Raw genomic sequence first — 15,268 nt, 5'->3', positions numbered from 1 at the left:
GTGTAGAGCTGCGGGGTATAGACGTTGGAGATGAGCGTCAGATTGCCGTTGTCGCCTTGGAATGAGACGACTTCGCGATTGCCGAGGACCCAATCAAAGAGAAAAATCCAGCCAAAGAACGCAAACGAGGGCTCGAGCAGAGCTTGTTTGAGGATGACCCACGAGCCATTGGCGGCGGTGGCGTACTGCATCAAGCCAATCTCGAGACCAACCTCACTCGCAACCAATGCATTCCAGACCAGCGGTGAGGCGAGGGACTGCAAGACCTGGTCGGCGGCTGTGATGGCAGCAACGCAAGCTGTTGTCGGCGAGGCCACGACGCAAATGTCCCCGATGGACTGCCTTCTAGTGACCGCTCGCGCCAAGACGAGAGTCAGTGGTGTCAGCGTCGCAGTCAGCGGCTTGGGTTTCGAGCAGTCGTCGTAAAAGTCAAACGACTGTTGCACAAACGACGTTCGAGTCATCTTGGGGCACATGGGGTTGCCTCCAACGTACCAAGCGACGCCGCGCCATGTGAGTGGCGTCAAATCAAAATTTGTTGCTGTGGGTGCGAGACCAAGGAGCACATTCCGTCCCTCCTCGTACGCTGCGGTCAACGCCGAGGGAGCTTTCCGGTAGAAGACGTCGACCGTCTGGAACGGACCAATCGTTTGTCGAAAGAGCGCCGATTGGTTAAAAAACTGGCCCGCGACAGGCGTGACACCTTGGACGACCTCCAAGTCCTTTGCAGGCAGAGACGCTGATATGTTGGCACCAAAGAAGCGGGACGAGCCTCGCACCATGCTTCGATTCATGTATTTGGCCAGCGTGAGATCGTTGAGTGGGATCCAAAAGAGAAGATTCGTCGTCCAGGGTCCCGCGCCTTGGGCAAAGTTCTTGATGGTCACGAGCTCCCGCAGTCCGATTGCATTCTCCAAGAGGATGGTTTCCGTGATGCCGGGTTGCCACCGGTTCTGCCACTGCAGCTGGAACCGATCCAAGTTGTACTGGCGCCAGTACAAGAGCTCGTCACTGATTGTTGTCGTATTGCGGGCTTGTGAGACTTGACTCAAAAAGGCTTGTCCTGTTGTGGTTTCTTGCAGTGCCCGCTCGTACGCAATGACAAAGCGACTGTTGACGCCGCCCCACGTCGCCATGTAGTCGGCCCAGACCACGTTGCGCAAGATAGCCTCCGAGGTACACGGCGCCGTTGGTCGCAAACTGGTCCTTGCAGCGCTGCTTGACGAGTGGTTGTGTGTGCAATCTCCAAACGTCTGGTTAAAGTCGACCTCAGCAGTGCTGCACGTTCATGCGCATCGACCACGCGGCGCTGAGTGTGCGTAGCTGCGGCACGGCGTATTCGATGGACGTGAGCTCGGTCAAGAGAAGGCGACGAGAGTAGGTTGGCGATATACTCGTGGTGGCGGTCGACGCGTTGTAGAGCTTGTGCATCGTTGCATCATCTGCGTAGATATTGAGGGCCGACGTCGCGGTCAGCGCCAGTTGGGCGTTGACGAGATCGATGAGCAAGGCTTCGCCGCCCGTGGGGGTAAAGCCGGGCCCACCATAGATCGTTGGCCAGACTTGGCGAGAGGAGCGAGAGGTACCAGAGACCGATGCCGAGCGAGGCGATGAGGTACAGAAGACCCACACATGCCACCCATCGTTGCCGCGGTGTAGACGCAAGGTTTACGGGCACCAGTGCCCTAGAAGGCGCTGCGAGGACGAGCATCTGCAACGCTCCAGCTTCGTGGGTTGTCTCGGACGCGTTGAATTTATAGGTTAAAAACAGTTTTCGGTTTTCGAAGTGCAAGGTTCAAAACAGTTTTCAGTTTTCGAAGTGCAATGTGCACACCTTTTATAGGGTATCCATGGCACTTTTTGTGGGTTTGGGTCATCGAGTGAGTGGCGATGGCGCCGGCTTTCGAGCCGAAAAAGATGACTTTAAGACTGCATAGCACTACTAGTCGCTTGAAGCTCCTGCTCCTGCTTGCTACTGGCCCGCATCCAGCAGCGGTACACCACTTTGAAGTGACGTCGGCGTCTTCACGTCGCAGTTCAGTGGTATTAGGAAGAGTCGCCAAATCTTGACGTCCAGAACGAATAACGTCGTGCCGCGTCGCAGTGTCAAGAGACCGACGAGCGCCGCCGACGCTCGGTCCACATAGTAGACATTCTTGTGTATCCACGGCGATGACACAAACAGGAATTTGGCCCCCGACGTAAGAAAAAGTGACGCGACCGGCGTCGACGGCGGCTTGCGGCTCGTTCGTCGGACGACAAAGTAGCACACGCCGTGCGAGACGAGGACGGTGCCAATGAGGACGGCCATGCGAATCGGACTTGCAATGTAAAAGTCACCCGATGTACACGCGGCTTCGTGGTCGACACCCACCAAGTGACAGTCGAGGTGGACCGAGAGGGTCGATGTGACGGGCGCCAAAATGGTCAGGAGCGCAGCTATGCCCCACACCAGCAGACCGTTAAGAATCGCATAGTGCGTCGCGTATGGTCCCGTCACGACCAATAAGATGTCGTTGACGATCGTAATCAGCCACGTGACTTCATTGGCCGCCAGTAGCGTCTTGTACCACGGATCGCGGACGGGTACCAAGTAACTCAAATAGCCCGAGTACTGCAGCTCGAGCGTCGCGGTCGACAAGACGACGATGGCCGTCATGCTCCGAAGCAACAAGAACGGCCTTCCGACCCAGACAATCCCGCCGACACGACCGAGCTCGAGCATATTAAGACCTTCAAAGTGACCGCGGCTCACGAGCATGTAAAAGACCACCGCGCTCGCAATCGCCATCATGACACCCGTGACGTAGAGGACACCGGCGCGAAGGTACTTGGCAATGTTGGCGGGGATCTCCCACGCCTGCGTGGCTTGCGCCAATGGTGGTTGAATGTCGCTGAGGAGTGTGAGGTTGTTGTTGTCGCCTTGGAACGAGATGACTTCACGAATCCCAAGGACCCAGTCGTAGAGGTAGAGCCAAGCAAAGAAGCGGAAGGACGCTTCGTCGTTGTCGAGGAGGTTTTTAGTGCGTAGCTGGAGCGTGGAAGACGATGCATTTGCCTTGGTGTAGATCATGAAGGAGATGTTCATGTTGTAGACGCGCTGCTGGACAGATGCCATTCGGCTCTCGAGCCACAATGGCCGGCGCTGCATATATGTAGAGATGTAGTAGAGCGTCTTTGGAAGATACGACTGACATTGCAATGTGTACGAGGCGTCATGGGCACAGATAGCAACAAGGTTGTCCGTTGGCTGCAGGCCAGAAAAAACCGCACCAAGCACATATTGAGACCGCGTCGGCTGGATTCGCGCCATTGCGCCGGACGCTGAGAGGCAAATGGCGTCGTACGAGACGATGCTAGCAAGCCCTGCAGACATGAGCCGCGCCGCCGAGAGGTCGGGGCACAGCGGCGACCCCCCATGTGAAACTGGGAATGGAAGCGCCAGCCATGCACCGGGCACGGGGTACGAAATATCGAGCGGTGTGATGTTGTAGTAGGCAGCTTGGGCCACTAGCGTGCCTACCAGTGGCGCCCGTGCGAGCTCCAAGAGCGTCGAGACGACCTGTTGCAAGGCGAGAGGCGCAGGTACATAGACCATGTCGATTGAGCCAAACGGGCCAAGGTACGAGGTGGTGAGCTGCAAGCCTTGCGCCAGAGGTGAGACGAGCGTCCCGTTGATCACGTAAACATTCGCGAGCGAGGTGTTGGTAAAAGCGTAGGTGGCACTGGACCGCAACAGACTGCGACCACCAATACCAGACGAGTTGGATGCCACGGCTGAGAGATCGTTGGCCAGCGACCAGTACATTTTGAACGTTGTCTGGCTGCCACGGCGAAAGGTGCCAGCTTGGGACGCCAGCGTCAGCGGGTACTCAATGCCAAACGCGTTGATGATCGAGTAGCTGTTGCGAACTCCGAGTTTCTTGAAGTTTTGCCACTGTGTTTGATACGTTGTGAGGCCAAACGACCGCCAGTACACAGCTTCGTCACTTGTACTCAACTGTGATGTCGTGCTCGAGACCATGTCCAGCCAGTTGCGACCTTCCGATGACAACTTGAGCTCGGCACCGATTCCAATGTCAAAGCCCGTGCCCCAGCAGCTATGAAAGCTGCCGAAATCCACGTTGCGCAGAACGGTCTCCAGGTACACGGCGCCGTTGGTCGTCATACTCGCGTCGCACCTCGCTTGGCGCTTGGCCGAGTTGGCCATCGTCCACGACCTCTTCAGGTCAAGATAGCAGTACGGAGAAAAGATCCAGGGCGCGTCACAGCCATTCGAGCGTCTCAGTCCTTCAATCGTCGCCTCGATCGAGCTCAGTAGCGTGTGCTGGAGGTAGGCGCCATAGTTGGCGGGTGATGCAACAAGGGCAGTTGATGACGCAAAGGATGCCATGGCGTTGATACTCGGTCGATCGAGCGAGAGATCAAGCATGGTGGTATTGCCAATGATGAGTTGTTCGTTGAGCCAGTTGGCGAGGAAGGCGTGGGCACCCGTGGTGTTGAAGGTGGCCCAAAAGACATCGTTGGCCAAGTTGACTTCCGAGACGTTGAGGTACGAGACAGAGCCAAGGATCGACGACACAACGTAGCCAGCTCCGAGGAAGCGGCAGAGCACACGAAAGGCTCGTCGACGATGCTGGTTGTCGCAACGCAGCGGCGTGGCTTGCACGGCGTGCGACGAGGCGTCGGACGGTGCGTTGAGAACCGCGGGGGCTCGCAGTACTCGGAGGTAGCCAGAAACGCCCACGCCATCTCGAAGCAAAAGCCAGAGTTTGATGTCAAACGTGAAATTAACACCCGAGTAATGCAGAGGCAGCACCCCCGCTAGGACGCAAGCGACGTGGTCGATGACAGACTGGGAGTTGCTGGTGCCATTCGCAGGCGTCACCAAGGCTTGCGTGATACCACTGAGAAGCAGCGAGGCCTTGCGTTCGGTCCATCGATGTCCCGTGATCCACGCCCGTGCCCCTGCAAGACCCAGACAGCCGAGTAGTAAAGTTGCTTGAACCCCCAAGATCAAAGCCACTCGATCCATGCTGCCGGTGAAGATGACACCACTCGCGCACGTGACAGCATAGTCCATGTCGTTGCCGATGCAGACGCGATTCAAGCTTCCAGAGACTGTCACGGGACTCGCCACTTCCACAAGAAAGAGGATCGGCCATGAAAGCAGACTCGCCATGGAGCTGTACTCTTTGGTGCCATCTCGAGTCAGTAGCACCAGAATGTCATTCGCCACGTACGTGAGCCAGGTTGCCTCGCCCGTCACGATCACAGCTTCAATCCAGCTCCGAGGTGTCGCGATAAACCGCGATGCACCAGCAGACGACGTCAGAAGCGACGCGTTGGCCGAGCTCAGTAGTACGATGGCCGACGCGCCTCGTAGAAAGGCCAGCGGTCGACCGAGCCAAACGGCCCCCACGATCCGGTTGAAGAAGAAGAGGTTCAAACCGTTGAACTGGAACCGCGTCTTGACTGCATATACCAAGACAATCCCGCCGACACTGACGAGAATCACCGAGGTGGCGACCACAAGGTAGTAGAGAATCTGCGTGGCCGACTGCAGCGGCTGCGTCCCCGTCGTGTAGAGCTGCGGGGTATAGACGTTGGAGATGAGCGTCAGATTGCCGTTGTCGCCTTGAAATGAGACGACTTCGCGATTGCCGAGAACCCAATCAAAGAGAAAAATCCAACCGAAGAGTGCAAACGAGGGCTCGAGCAGAGCTTGTTTGAGGACGACCCACGAGCCATTGGCGGCGGTGGCGTACTGCATCAAGCCAATCTAGAGACCAACCTCATTCGCAATCGATGCATTCCAGACCAGCGGTGAGGCGAGGGACTGCAAAAGCTGGTCGGCAGCTGTAATGGCAGCAACGCAAGCTGCTGTCGGTGAGGCCACGCTGCAAATGCCTTCGATGGACTGACTTTTCGTGGCGGCTCGCGCCAAGACGAGAGTTAATGGTGTCAGCGTCGCAGTCAGCGGCTTGGGTTTCGAGCAGTCGTCGTAAAAGTCAAACGACTGTTGCACAAACGACGTTCGAGTCATCTTGGGGCACATGGGGTTGCCTCCAACGTACCAAGCGACGCCGCGCCATGTGAGTGGCGTCAAATCACAAGTTGTTGCTGTGGGTGCGAGACCAAGGAGCACATTCCATCCCTCCTCGTACGCTGCGGTCAACGCCGAGGGAGCTTTACGGTAGAAGACGTCGACCGTCTGGAACGGACCAATCGTTTGTCGAAAGAGCGCCGATTGGTTGGAAAACTGACCCGCGACTGGTGTGACACCTTGGACGACCTCCAAGTCCTTTGCGGGCAGAGACGCTGATATGTTGGCACCAAAGAAGCGGGACGAGCTCCGCACCATGCTTCGATTCATGTATTTGGCCAGCGTGAGATCGTTGAGTGGGATCCAAAAGAGAAGATTCGTCGTCCAGGGTCCCGCGCCTTGGGCAAAGTTCTTGATGGTCACAAGCTGCTGCAGTCCCATTGCATTCTCCAAGAGGATGGTTTCCGTGATGCCGGGCTGCCACCGGTTCTGCCACTGCAATTGGAACCGATCTAAGTTGTACTGACGCCAGTATTGGAGCTCGTCACGGATGGTTGTCGTATTGCGGGCTTGCGAGACTTGACTCAAAAAGGCTTGACCTGTTGCGGATTCGTGCAGTGCCCGCTCGTACGCAATCGCAAAGCGACTGTTGACGCCGCCCCACGTCGCCATGTAGTCGGCCCAGACCACGTTGCGCAAGATAGCTTCGAGGTACACGGCGCCGTTGGTCGCAAACTGGTCCTTGCAGCGCTGCTGGCGAGTGGTTGTGTGCGCAATCTCAAACGTTTTGTTAAAGTCGACCCAGCAGTGCTGCACGTTCATGCGCATCGACCACGCGGCGCTGAGTGTGCGTAGCTGCGGCACGGCGTATTCGATGGACGTGAGCTCGGTCAAGATGATGTGGCGAGAGTAGGTTGGCGATATACTCGTGGTGGCGGTGGACGCGTTGTAGAGCTTGTGCATCGTTGCGTGGGCGGCATAGATACTAAGGGCCGACGTCGCAGTCAGCGCCAGTTAGGCGTTGACGAGGTCGATGAGCAAGGCTTCCCCGCCCGTGGGCGTCAAGCCGGCCCACCACAGGTCGTTGGCCAGGCTAGGCGAGAGAAGCGAGAGGTACCAAAGACCGATGCCGAGCGAAATGAGAAGGTAGACGACACTTGTGAAGACCAACCACGTTTGCCGAGTCGTCCATCCCCTGGCGGTGGTTGGTACAAGCGCCTGCGAGGGCACACTTGGCCCCACGAGCATGTTCCAGGAAAAGAACGCGGTGCTGTTCGCAAAATGCTATTTACGCCAGGCTTCCAAAACCGAAAACGATTTCTCTTGCGATAGTGCCATTGTCTCCGTGCACCGAATCGGTGTGTGTTTTTAGAGCATAAGTCGATATTGATGCATCCAAGGGGTACGATGTGGCGGTTCCGCCGCCGTACATTCGTTCGTCTAAAAACACCCAACTCGTAGGGTTATCGCCCCATGAAAAGTTTTCAAGCAACGCTATACAGCGCACACGTGCATGTTTTCTTACAAAAAGTCGTCTAGTCGTGAAGGGGCAGCGCGGCTGAGAGGGCATCGGGCATGTCGATCGAAGCCTCCATCGGAATCGCAAACGCACGCCAAATCTTGATGTCCAGCACCATCAAATGGGAGCCCCAGCGCAGCGTCAAAAGGCCATCGAGCGCTGCGGACGCACGGTCGACGTAATAGACGTTATCGTGCATCCAGGGCGCTTGGGTGTACTGATACTTGGCGCCCGACGAGAGAAAATGCGAGTGCGCCAGCGCCGCCGCCGACGGTCTAAAAACAGCTTGACCAAGCCGTAGCAAGCAACGTGCGAGAGCAGAACAGTTGCCACCAACAGCAGCATTCGGCGCAAGCTGCCAATGTTAATCGCACCCGCCGTGCACTCGGCGTCGAAATCAACGTGCGTGAGACGACACTTAAGTGCAAATGACGCGGTCGGTGTCACGGGCGACAGGAGCGTCAGTAGTGCGACGACTGCCCACACGAGGTAGCTATTGAGCGCGACGTAGTAGTACGCGAACTCGCCCGTAACGACAAGGAGGACGTCATTGACGATCGTAATCAGCCACGTGACTTCATTGGCCGCCAGTAGCGTCTTGTACCATCGATCGTGGACCGTCGCAAAGTGACTCAGAGAACCTGAAGTCTGCAACTGCAAGGTCGCGGTTGAGAGCACCACCATGGCCGTGACACTCCGGAGCAGCAAGAACGGCCGCCCGACCCAGACAATCCCGCCGACACGGCCGAGCTCGAGCATGTTCCAGCCCTCAAACTGGCCCCGAATGACAAGAATGTACACACAGGCGAGCGACGCGACAGCAATCATGACGCCCGTGACGTACAAGACGCCCGAATGCAGGTACTGGGCAATGTTGCCGGGGACTTCCCATGCCTGCGTGGCTTGGGACAGCGGCGACTGCGAGTCGGTGAGCAGCGTGAGCACTCCATCATCGCCTTGGAAGGAGACGACCTCGCGGACACCGAGGACCCAGTCGTGGAGGAAGAGCCACGCAAAGAAGCCAAAGTCCGTCTCTGTTGGCGCGAGGACGTTGATCCGCTGCAGCGTCAGCGGCGATCTCGCGCTGGTCTTTTCAAAATGGAGGAACGAGATGTTCATCGCGTGAACTCGCGCGTGCATTCGCACCGCCTCCTGCGCGATTAAAGGCGGGAGCGCCATGAATTGATCAATGTACCAAAGCGTCGTTGGCAGGTACACGCTGCACTGTGATGCAAACGTGGGCTCGTGGCGGCACACGGAGCGATAGTCGTCTTGGCGCGGAAGACGAGCCAAGACGGCGCCAAAGACGTACTGCTGCCGCGACGGCGTGATGCGGGTGATGACACCGGACGCTGACATGCAAATGCCGCCGTACGAGATTATCTGACGCAGCCCGGCTTGGAGCGACTGCGGCATCGAAAAGTCGGCGCAGAGTGGCGATCCCCCAAAGGTGAGGAGGCCGGGGGCTAAGAACGCCGCTGGCACGGGGTAGGTTGCATCCAAGGGCGTAATGTTGTAGTAGGCGGCTTGAGCTGCGAGACTGGAGGGTAGCGGTGCCCGTGTGAGCTCCAAGAGCAACGAAGTGAGCTGTTGCAACTCCAGTGGCGGAGCCACGTAGACCATATCCATCGAGCCAAACGGGCCAAGGTACGAGGTGGTGAGCTGCAGACTTTGAGGCAAGGGCGACGGCAGCGTCCCATTGATCACGTAAACATCCGAGAGAGAGATGTTGGTAAAAGCGTAGGTGGCACTGGACCGCAACAGACTGCGACCACCAATACCAGACGAGTTGGATGCCACGGCTGAGAGATCGTTGGCCAGCGACCAGTACATTTTGAACGTCGTCTGGCTGCCTCGGCGATATGTGCCGGGTTGGGACGCTAGCGTCAGCGGGTACTCAATGCCAAACGCGTTGATGATCGAGTAGCTGTTGCGAACTCCGAGCTTCTTGTAGTTTTGCCACTGTATTTGATACGTTGTGAGGCCAAACGACCGCCAGTGAACAGCTTCGTCACTCGCACTCAGCTGAGGCGCTGTACCAGAAACCATGTCCAGCCAAGCGCGACCTTCCGACGACAACTTGAGCTCGGCACCGATACCAATCTCAAAGCCCGTGCCCCAGCAGCTATGAAAGCTGCCGAAATCCACGTTGCGCAGAACGGTCTCCAAGTACACGGCGCCGTTGGTCGTCATACTCGCGTCGCACCTCGCTTGGCGCTTGGCCGAGTTGGCCATCGTCCACGACCTCTTCAGGTCAAGATAGCAGTACGGAGAAAAGATCCAGGGTGCTTCACAGCCATTCGAGCGTCTCAGTCCTTCAATCGTCGCCTCGATCGAGCTCAGTAGCGTGTGCTGGAGGTAGGCGCCGTAGTTTTGAGGCGACGCCACAAGAGCTGTCGATGACGCAAAGGATGTCATGGCGTTGATACTCGGTCGGTCGAGCGAGAGATCAAGCATGGTGGTATTGCCAATGATGAGTTGTTCGTTGAGCCAGTTGGCTAGGAAGGCGTGGGCACCCGTGGTGTTGAAGGTGGCCCAATAGACATCGTTGGCCAAGTTGACTTCTGAGACGTTGAGGTACGAGACAGAGCCAAGGATCGACGACACAATGTAGCTGAGACCTACGAGTTTGTACAAAAGTGTCTGCGCTCGTGCGTGTCGGTGGCCATCGTGGACGTCGTTGGCGTGGGGAGCGACAAACAAAGGCCCGGATGGCGCCTCGCGACGCGCTAGCGCTGGTCGTCGAAGCACCTTGGTCAGTTGTGTCGTGGAGAGAGTGTCTCTGAGAAGCAGCCAGAGCTTGACGTCAAAGGTGTACCGAACGCCCTTGCAGTCAATGGGTAGCAAGCCCGCGAGCACGCAGGCCACGTGGTCCAAGACGTACCGCGCATCGGTGGTGCCCCGCGCGGTTCGTACAAACGCCTGCGTAATGCCGTTCACGAGCAGCGAAGCCTCCACGTTCTTGGCCTTGACGGATCGCGGTCGGCGCTTTAAGCTGCCAGCTATGGACGCGACTGCGAAAGCACCGACTTGAACGAGGAGAATCGTGGCCACGCGGGTGCTGCTGCCCGTGGAAACGACGCCACTCGTGCATGCGAGGCCGAAGTCCAGCTGAACGCCGGTGCAGTGTCGCTGCAAGTCTCCAGCGATCGCAATCGGATGTGCTACATCCAGTGCGAGCAGGATCAGCCACGAAAGCAGACTTGCCATGGAGCTGTACTCTTTGGTGCCATCTCGAGTCAGTAGCACCAGAATGTCATTCGCCACGTAGGTGAGCCAGGTAGCCTCGCCCGTCACGATCACAGCTTCGTACCAACTCCGAGGCGTCGCGATAAACCGCGATGCACCAGAAGACGACGTCAGAAGCGACGCGTTGGCCGAGCTCAGTAGTACGATGGCCGACGCGCCCCGTAAAAAAGCTAATGGGCGACCGAGCCAAACGGCCCCCACGATCCGGTTGAAGAAGAAGAGGTTCAAACCGTTGAACTGGAACCGCGTCTTGACTGCATATACCAAGACAATTCCACCGACGCTGACAAGTATCACCGAGGTGGCGACCACAAGGTAGTAGAGAATCTGCGTGGCCGACTGCAGCGGCTGCGTCCCCGTCGTGTAGAGCTGCGGTGTATAGACGTTGGAGATGAGCGTGAGATTTCCGTTGTCGCCTTGAAACGAGACGACTTCGCGATTGCCGAGAACCCAATCAAAAAGAAAGACCCAGCCAAAGAACGCAAACGAGGGCTCGAGAAGTGCTTGTTTGAGGACGACCCACGAGCCATTGGCGGCAGTAGCGTACTGCATCAATCCAATCTCGAGACCAACTTCAGCCGCCACCGATGCATTCCAGACCAGCGGTGAGGCGAGGGACTGCAAGAGTTGGTCGGCAGCTGTGATGGCAGCAACGCAAGCTGCTGTCGGTGAGGCCACAGCGCATATGTCTTCGATGGACTGACTTTTCGTGGCGGGTCGAGCGAGCACGACCACCAACGGATCGAATACCAGTGTGAGTGGCTTGGGCTTGGAACAATCGTAAAAGAAATCAAACGACTGCTGCGCATACGTCGTCCGCGGCAGTGCCGTGCAGGTCGGATCTCCGCCGTAGAAGGCAAACGACCGCCACCCGAGCGGTGTCAACCCCACCGAGCTTCTCGGCAGCGCGGTCAAGAGGTCGTTCCCTGCGAGACGTCGACGTAGCGCCAAGAAGGCTTGGACAATTCCCGGTGGGACAGCAAAGTAGACAAGGTCGATGCTTTCAAACGGACCCACGGTACTTCGAAAGAGCGCGGCTTGGTTGAAGAATTGCCCGACGACCGACGTTTCCCCAATGTACACTTCGAGGTCCATGGCGGGGAGCGCGGCCGAAACATTGGCGCGGAAATCGCGCGATGACCCGCGCACGAGGCTTCGGTTCATGTCGTGGAGGTTCCAGAGATCGTTGAGAGGAATCCAAAAGAGACGAAGGGATGTCCACGGTCCTGTGAGCCGTGGGAGGTTCTTGATCGTCACAAGCTGCTGCATGCCGATGGCATTTTCCAGAAGGATGGTTTCCGTGATGCCTACTTGCCACCGGTTCTGCCACTGCAGTTGGAACCGATCCAACTGGAATTTTCGCCAGTAGAGAAGCTCGTCACGGATTGTTGTTGTATGGCGGGCTTGCGAGACCTGACTCAGAAAGCCTTGTCCTGTCGCGGTTTCTTCCAGGGCTCGCTGAACGGCGACCGTAAATGGCGCATCGTCGCCGCCCCAAATCGCAATAAAGTCAGCCCAAACCACGTTGCGCAAAATGGCTTCCATGTAGACGGCGCCGTTAGTCGCAAAAAACCGTTCGCAGCGGCGCTGGCGGGCGTCCGTGTGCGCAACTTCAAACGTTTTGTTGAAGTCAACCCAGCAGTGCTGCACGTTGATGCGCATCGACCAGGACCCGGACACGGTCCGGAGCTGCGGCACGGCGTACTCGATGGACGTGAGCTCGCTCAAGATGGCGCGGCGGGCGTAGGTGGGCAGAACGGACGTGGCAGCCGTCGACGCGTTGTAGAGCTTGTACATCGTCGCATCGGCGGCGTAAATGTTCAAGGCGGATGTCGCGACAAGTGCCAGCTCCGCGTTGACGAGGTCGATGAGCAAGGCTTCGCCACCCGTAGCCGTGAAGCCGGCCCACCACAGATCATTGGATAGACTTGGCGAGAGCAGCGAGAGGTACCAGAGACCGATGCTAAGCGAGGTGACGAGATAGACGACACCAGCCGCTGCAAGCGCCCACTGGGACCGCGACGGCGCCACGTGCTCGACCAATCGCGCCGAGGGGGCCACCGCGATCGAGCGACCCAGCATGAACGTTTGTGTAAATAGCAAGGCGGTTGAAACGCCTTGGAGTTGCTCTATTTTGGTGTGTCAAAGAAATCTACAAAACGGAATTGGTAGACGAGCGAGAATAGCAGAAGCGGATCTGCACGACGGCGACGTGAAGGCCATATGTTTGGTAACAACGCAATGGCAGTCTCTCGTTTGGTCGTACCTACAATACATGTACGAAACCAGCCGCCAGAGACGCATCCTGAAAAGCCATTTTTCCGCGCCGTGTCATACTTGCCAAGACCTCGATAGCATCGAATGACTGGCGCAGAGATCCGCAAAGTCGGTCTTCGTACAGCTTGAACTCGCCATCAACGAAGCCAGCTGCGTCCGGTTGCATCAATGTCCTTGCGTCCGTCGACTTGCGTGAGCGATCGCGCACGTTCAAAGCCACGTTGACCGCTCTGATGGTAGCTCCGACAGGATAAAACTTCATACATGTCCGACGACGACATGCAAGCTCTACTCGCGCTAAGCTTGCTCACGAACGCAACCATAAAACACCTTTCTAAATTTCAAGCAATTCCTCACAAAATCTTAGTTCACTTATGTATGGCAAAAAGGCGCCTCAATCGACAGCACGAATCACGACAACCCAACGTCGTCACGACCTACATCGGCGTCGCTGCGATCTACAACACTCTAAGCGTCGTCGCTCGTGGCTCGTGGCTCGAGGCGGCGTGCGCGAACGTTCATGGAAGTCGGAGACCATCACTCACGCATCGGATCGACCATCATTCGATGCACCTGGGTGATTTGCTGCAGATTTGAGATTGCCTTGCGCTCTCAGATTTCATTTTGCCTTCAAGTGCAGAAGCCAACAAATGCTTGCGTGCGCCACCACCTTGACGCCTTCGACAACACTTCTCTCGACAATGCGCAGCTACCGCCCAACGCACGACGCCCTCGCCGGTCTTGTGAGCCAGATCACCATGCTCTCGAGCGATGCGCTCGAAGGCCTTTTGACCCTTGTCGCGCAGTACGAGCCATCGCACGTTGCCAACTGCAGCTGCGACGAAGTCGAGCTCGACCTGGAGCGCCTCCAGCCGCTGACACTCATGGCAGTCGCCCAGTACGTCACGGTCTGCCAACTGCGCTGAAAGGTCAGCAGCTCGTTGTTACACGGACGACATGCAGACTCTACGCCATCACACCATCAACCATAGCTGCCAAGCTCAGCCGCATGCCCACAACGACGCCACTCGTCGACGTGCCAAGGGCGCGCGATCCGAATCCAGTAGACTTACAAGCGACACATAGTAATCCCATTTTAATTCGAAGATTTCCTAGTCTCTGGAATTCCTTCCAAGATATAAGGTCACGACAACACTCCGGTACAAGAGCTTGTTGCTACGCCAGCCCTTGCTAAGTAGAACGCGCATAGCTCATGCACTCTAATATTATGAGAACAGCGGTATCTTATTATGAGAACAGCGGTATCTTAATCATAATATAGTACGTCTCGTCTGACTTCTCGCGTGGCTTCCGCGGTGAGGACCTCCAAGCGTCCAGCAGCGCCAAATCTCTTCGCATGTCCCGGTTCTTTTCTTGCCACGTGGTGCGACTTGGTCACACGTGAAAATGTGTGTGTTTTATGCGTGTTTTATCCCATGTCCCTCAATCGCGTTCATGCATCCCATCGGGCGGTATGCACCGATACATTACTGCTTCGATGAACGAGTTCAAGGTCGACGAAGCGAATTGCTCGTCGAAACGACCTCTGCAGCAGGTCATACCACTGTCCTCTACATGGGACCCGGTATCCGCACGATTGATCCTTGCGCGGGCACTTGCATCAACTTCGTTGTCCATCGTTGCGTGCAAACTATGGCTACAATGCACCGAGTCGCACCCGCATTGAATGCAGTGCATGCCCCGCAGCTACTACAGTAGTATGTACCATGCATGGCGAGGACGGAAGGAGCGATACCGGGCGGTTTTGTGGTTTTACACGTGAAAAACGTCGGAAACACAGGTGCTCCAAGTGCCAAGTGTTGAGGTGGCAGCCTGCGGCACCAGCTGGGCTCCGACTCGATCGCACGCGTAATGCAAGTGGCGGCGACGGCTCTCTATCGCCGCTCCATTCCGCGATTGCATGTCGCTCGCCCGCTTCAGCTCGCAGTTCTCGCTGAACCGGTCGCCGCTGGCCAAGGCCGCCATGCCGCAGTCGCACGAGGTCCAGCGCCGTCGCGTCTCGCTCATCGGCCGTCTCTTCGCCTCCAGCGAGCCGCGCGATCCCATTTACCAGCCGCCGCCTCTACACCCAAAGAAAGCGTCGTCCAAGCGGTCGCTCGCCGACACTCCGGATGCCGATGACCCGCCGACCGTGCGGCGCGCCGACGCCAGCGAGA

General features: G+C 57.3%; 3 protein-coding genes across 3 annotated transcripts in view; 2 read left to right on the top strand and 1 right to left on the bottom strand.

The window, feature by feature from the left end:
- Positions 1-528: 528 nt before the first annotated feature.
- Positions 529-1,164, bottom strand: SPRG_07621 (hypothetical protein; the record flags this gene model as incomplete). The annotated part of the gene is made up of 2 exons (XM_012346899.1): positions 586-1,164; positions 529-541 (listed from the first exon to the last, which is right to left on the bottom strand). Exons 1-2 carry the CDS (start codon positions 1,134-1,136, stop codon positions 529-531), a joined length of 564 nt encoding a protein of 187 aa, XP_012202289.1. The 5' UTR covers positions 1,137-1,164.
- A 12,577-nt stretch (positions 1,165-13,741) lies between these two features.
- SPRG_07620 (hypothetical protein) lies at positions 13,742-14,074 on the top strand (the record flags this gene model as incomplete). The annotated part of the gene is made up of 2 exons (XM_012346898.1): positions 13,742-13,749; positions 13,801-14,074. 2 exons carry the CDS (start codon positions 13,742-13,744, stop codon positions 14,015-14,017), a joined length of 225 nt encoding a protein of 74 aa, XP_012202288.1. The 3' UTR covers positions 14,018-14,074.
- A 938-nt stretch (positions 14,075-15,012) lies between these two features.
- Positions 15,013-15,268, top strand: part of SPRG_20427 (hypothetical protein) — a gene marked incomplete at both ends in the record, with an annotated part of 949 nt that continues 693 nt past the window's right edge. Inside the window, one exon of the mRNA XM_012347020.1 lies at positions 15,013-15,243. Coding sequence (XP_012202410.1) covers positions 15,013-15,243 — 231 coding nt within the window. The remainder of the gene's footprint in view (positions 15,244-15,268) is intronic.

Source organism: Saprolegnia parasitica (genome assembly GCF_000151545.1).
Source record: "Saprolegnia parasitica CBS 223.65 unplaced genomic scaffold supercont2.32, whole genome shotgun sequence".
In the NCBI taxonomy this organism is placed as follows: Eukaryota; Oomycota; class Saprolegniomycetes; order Saprolegniales; family Saprolegniaceae; genus Saprolegnia; species Saprolegnia parasitica.
This window is presented reverse-complemented; position numbering and strand designations above follow the sequence as displayed.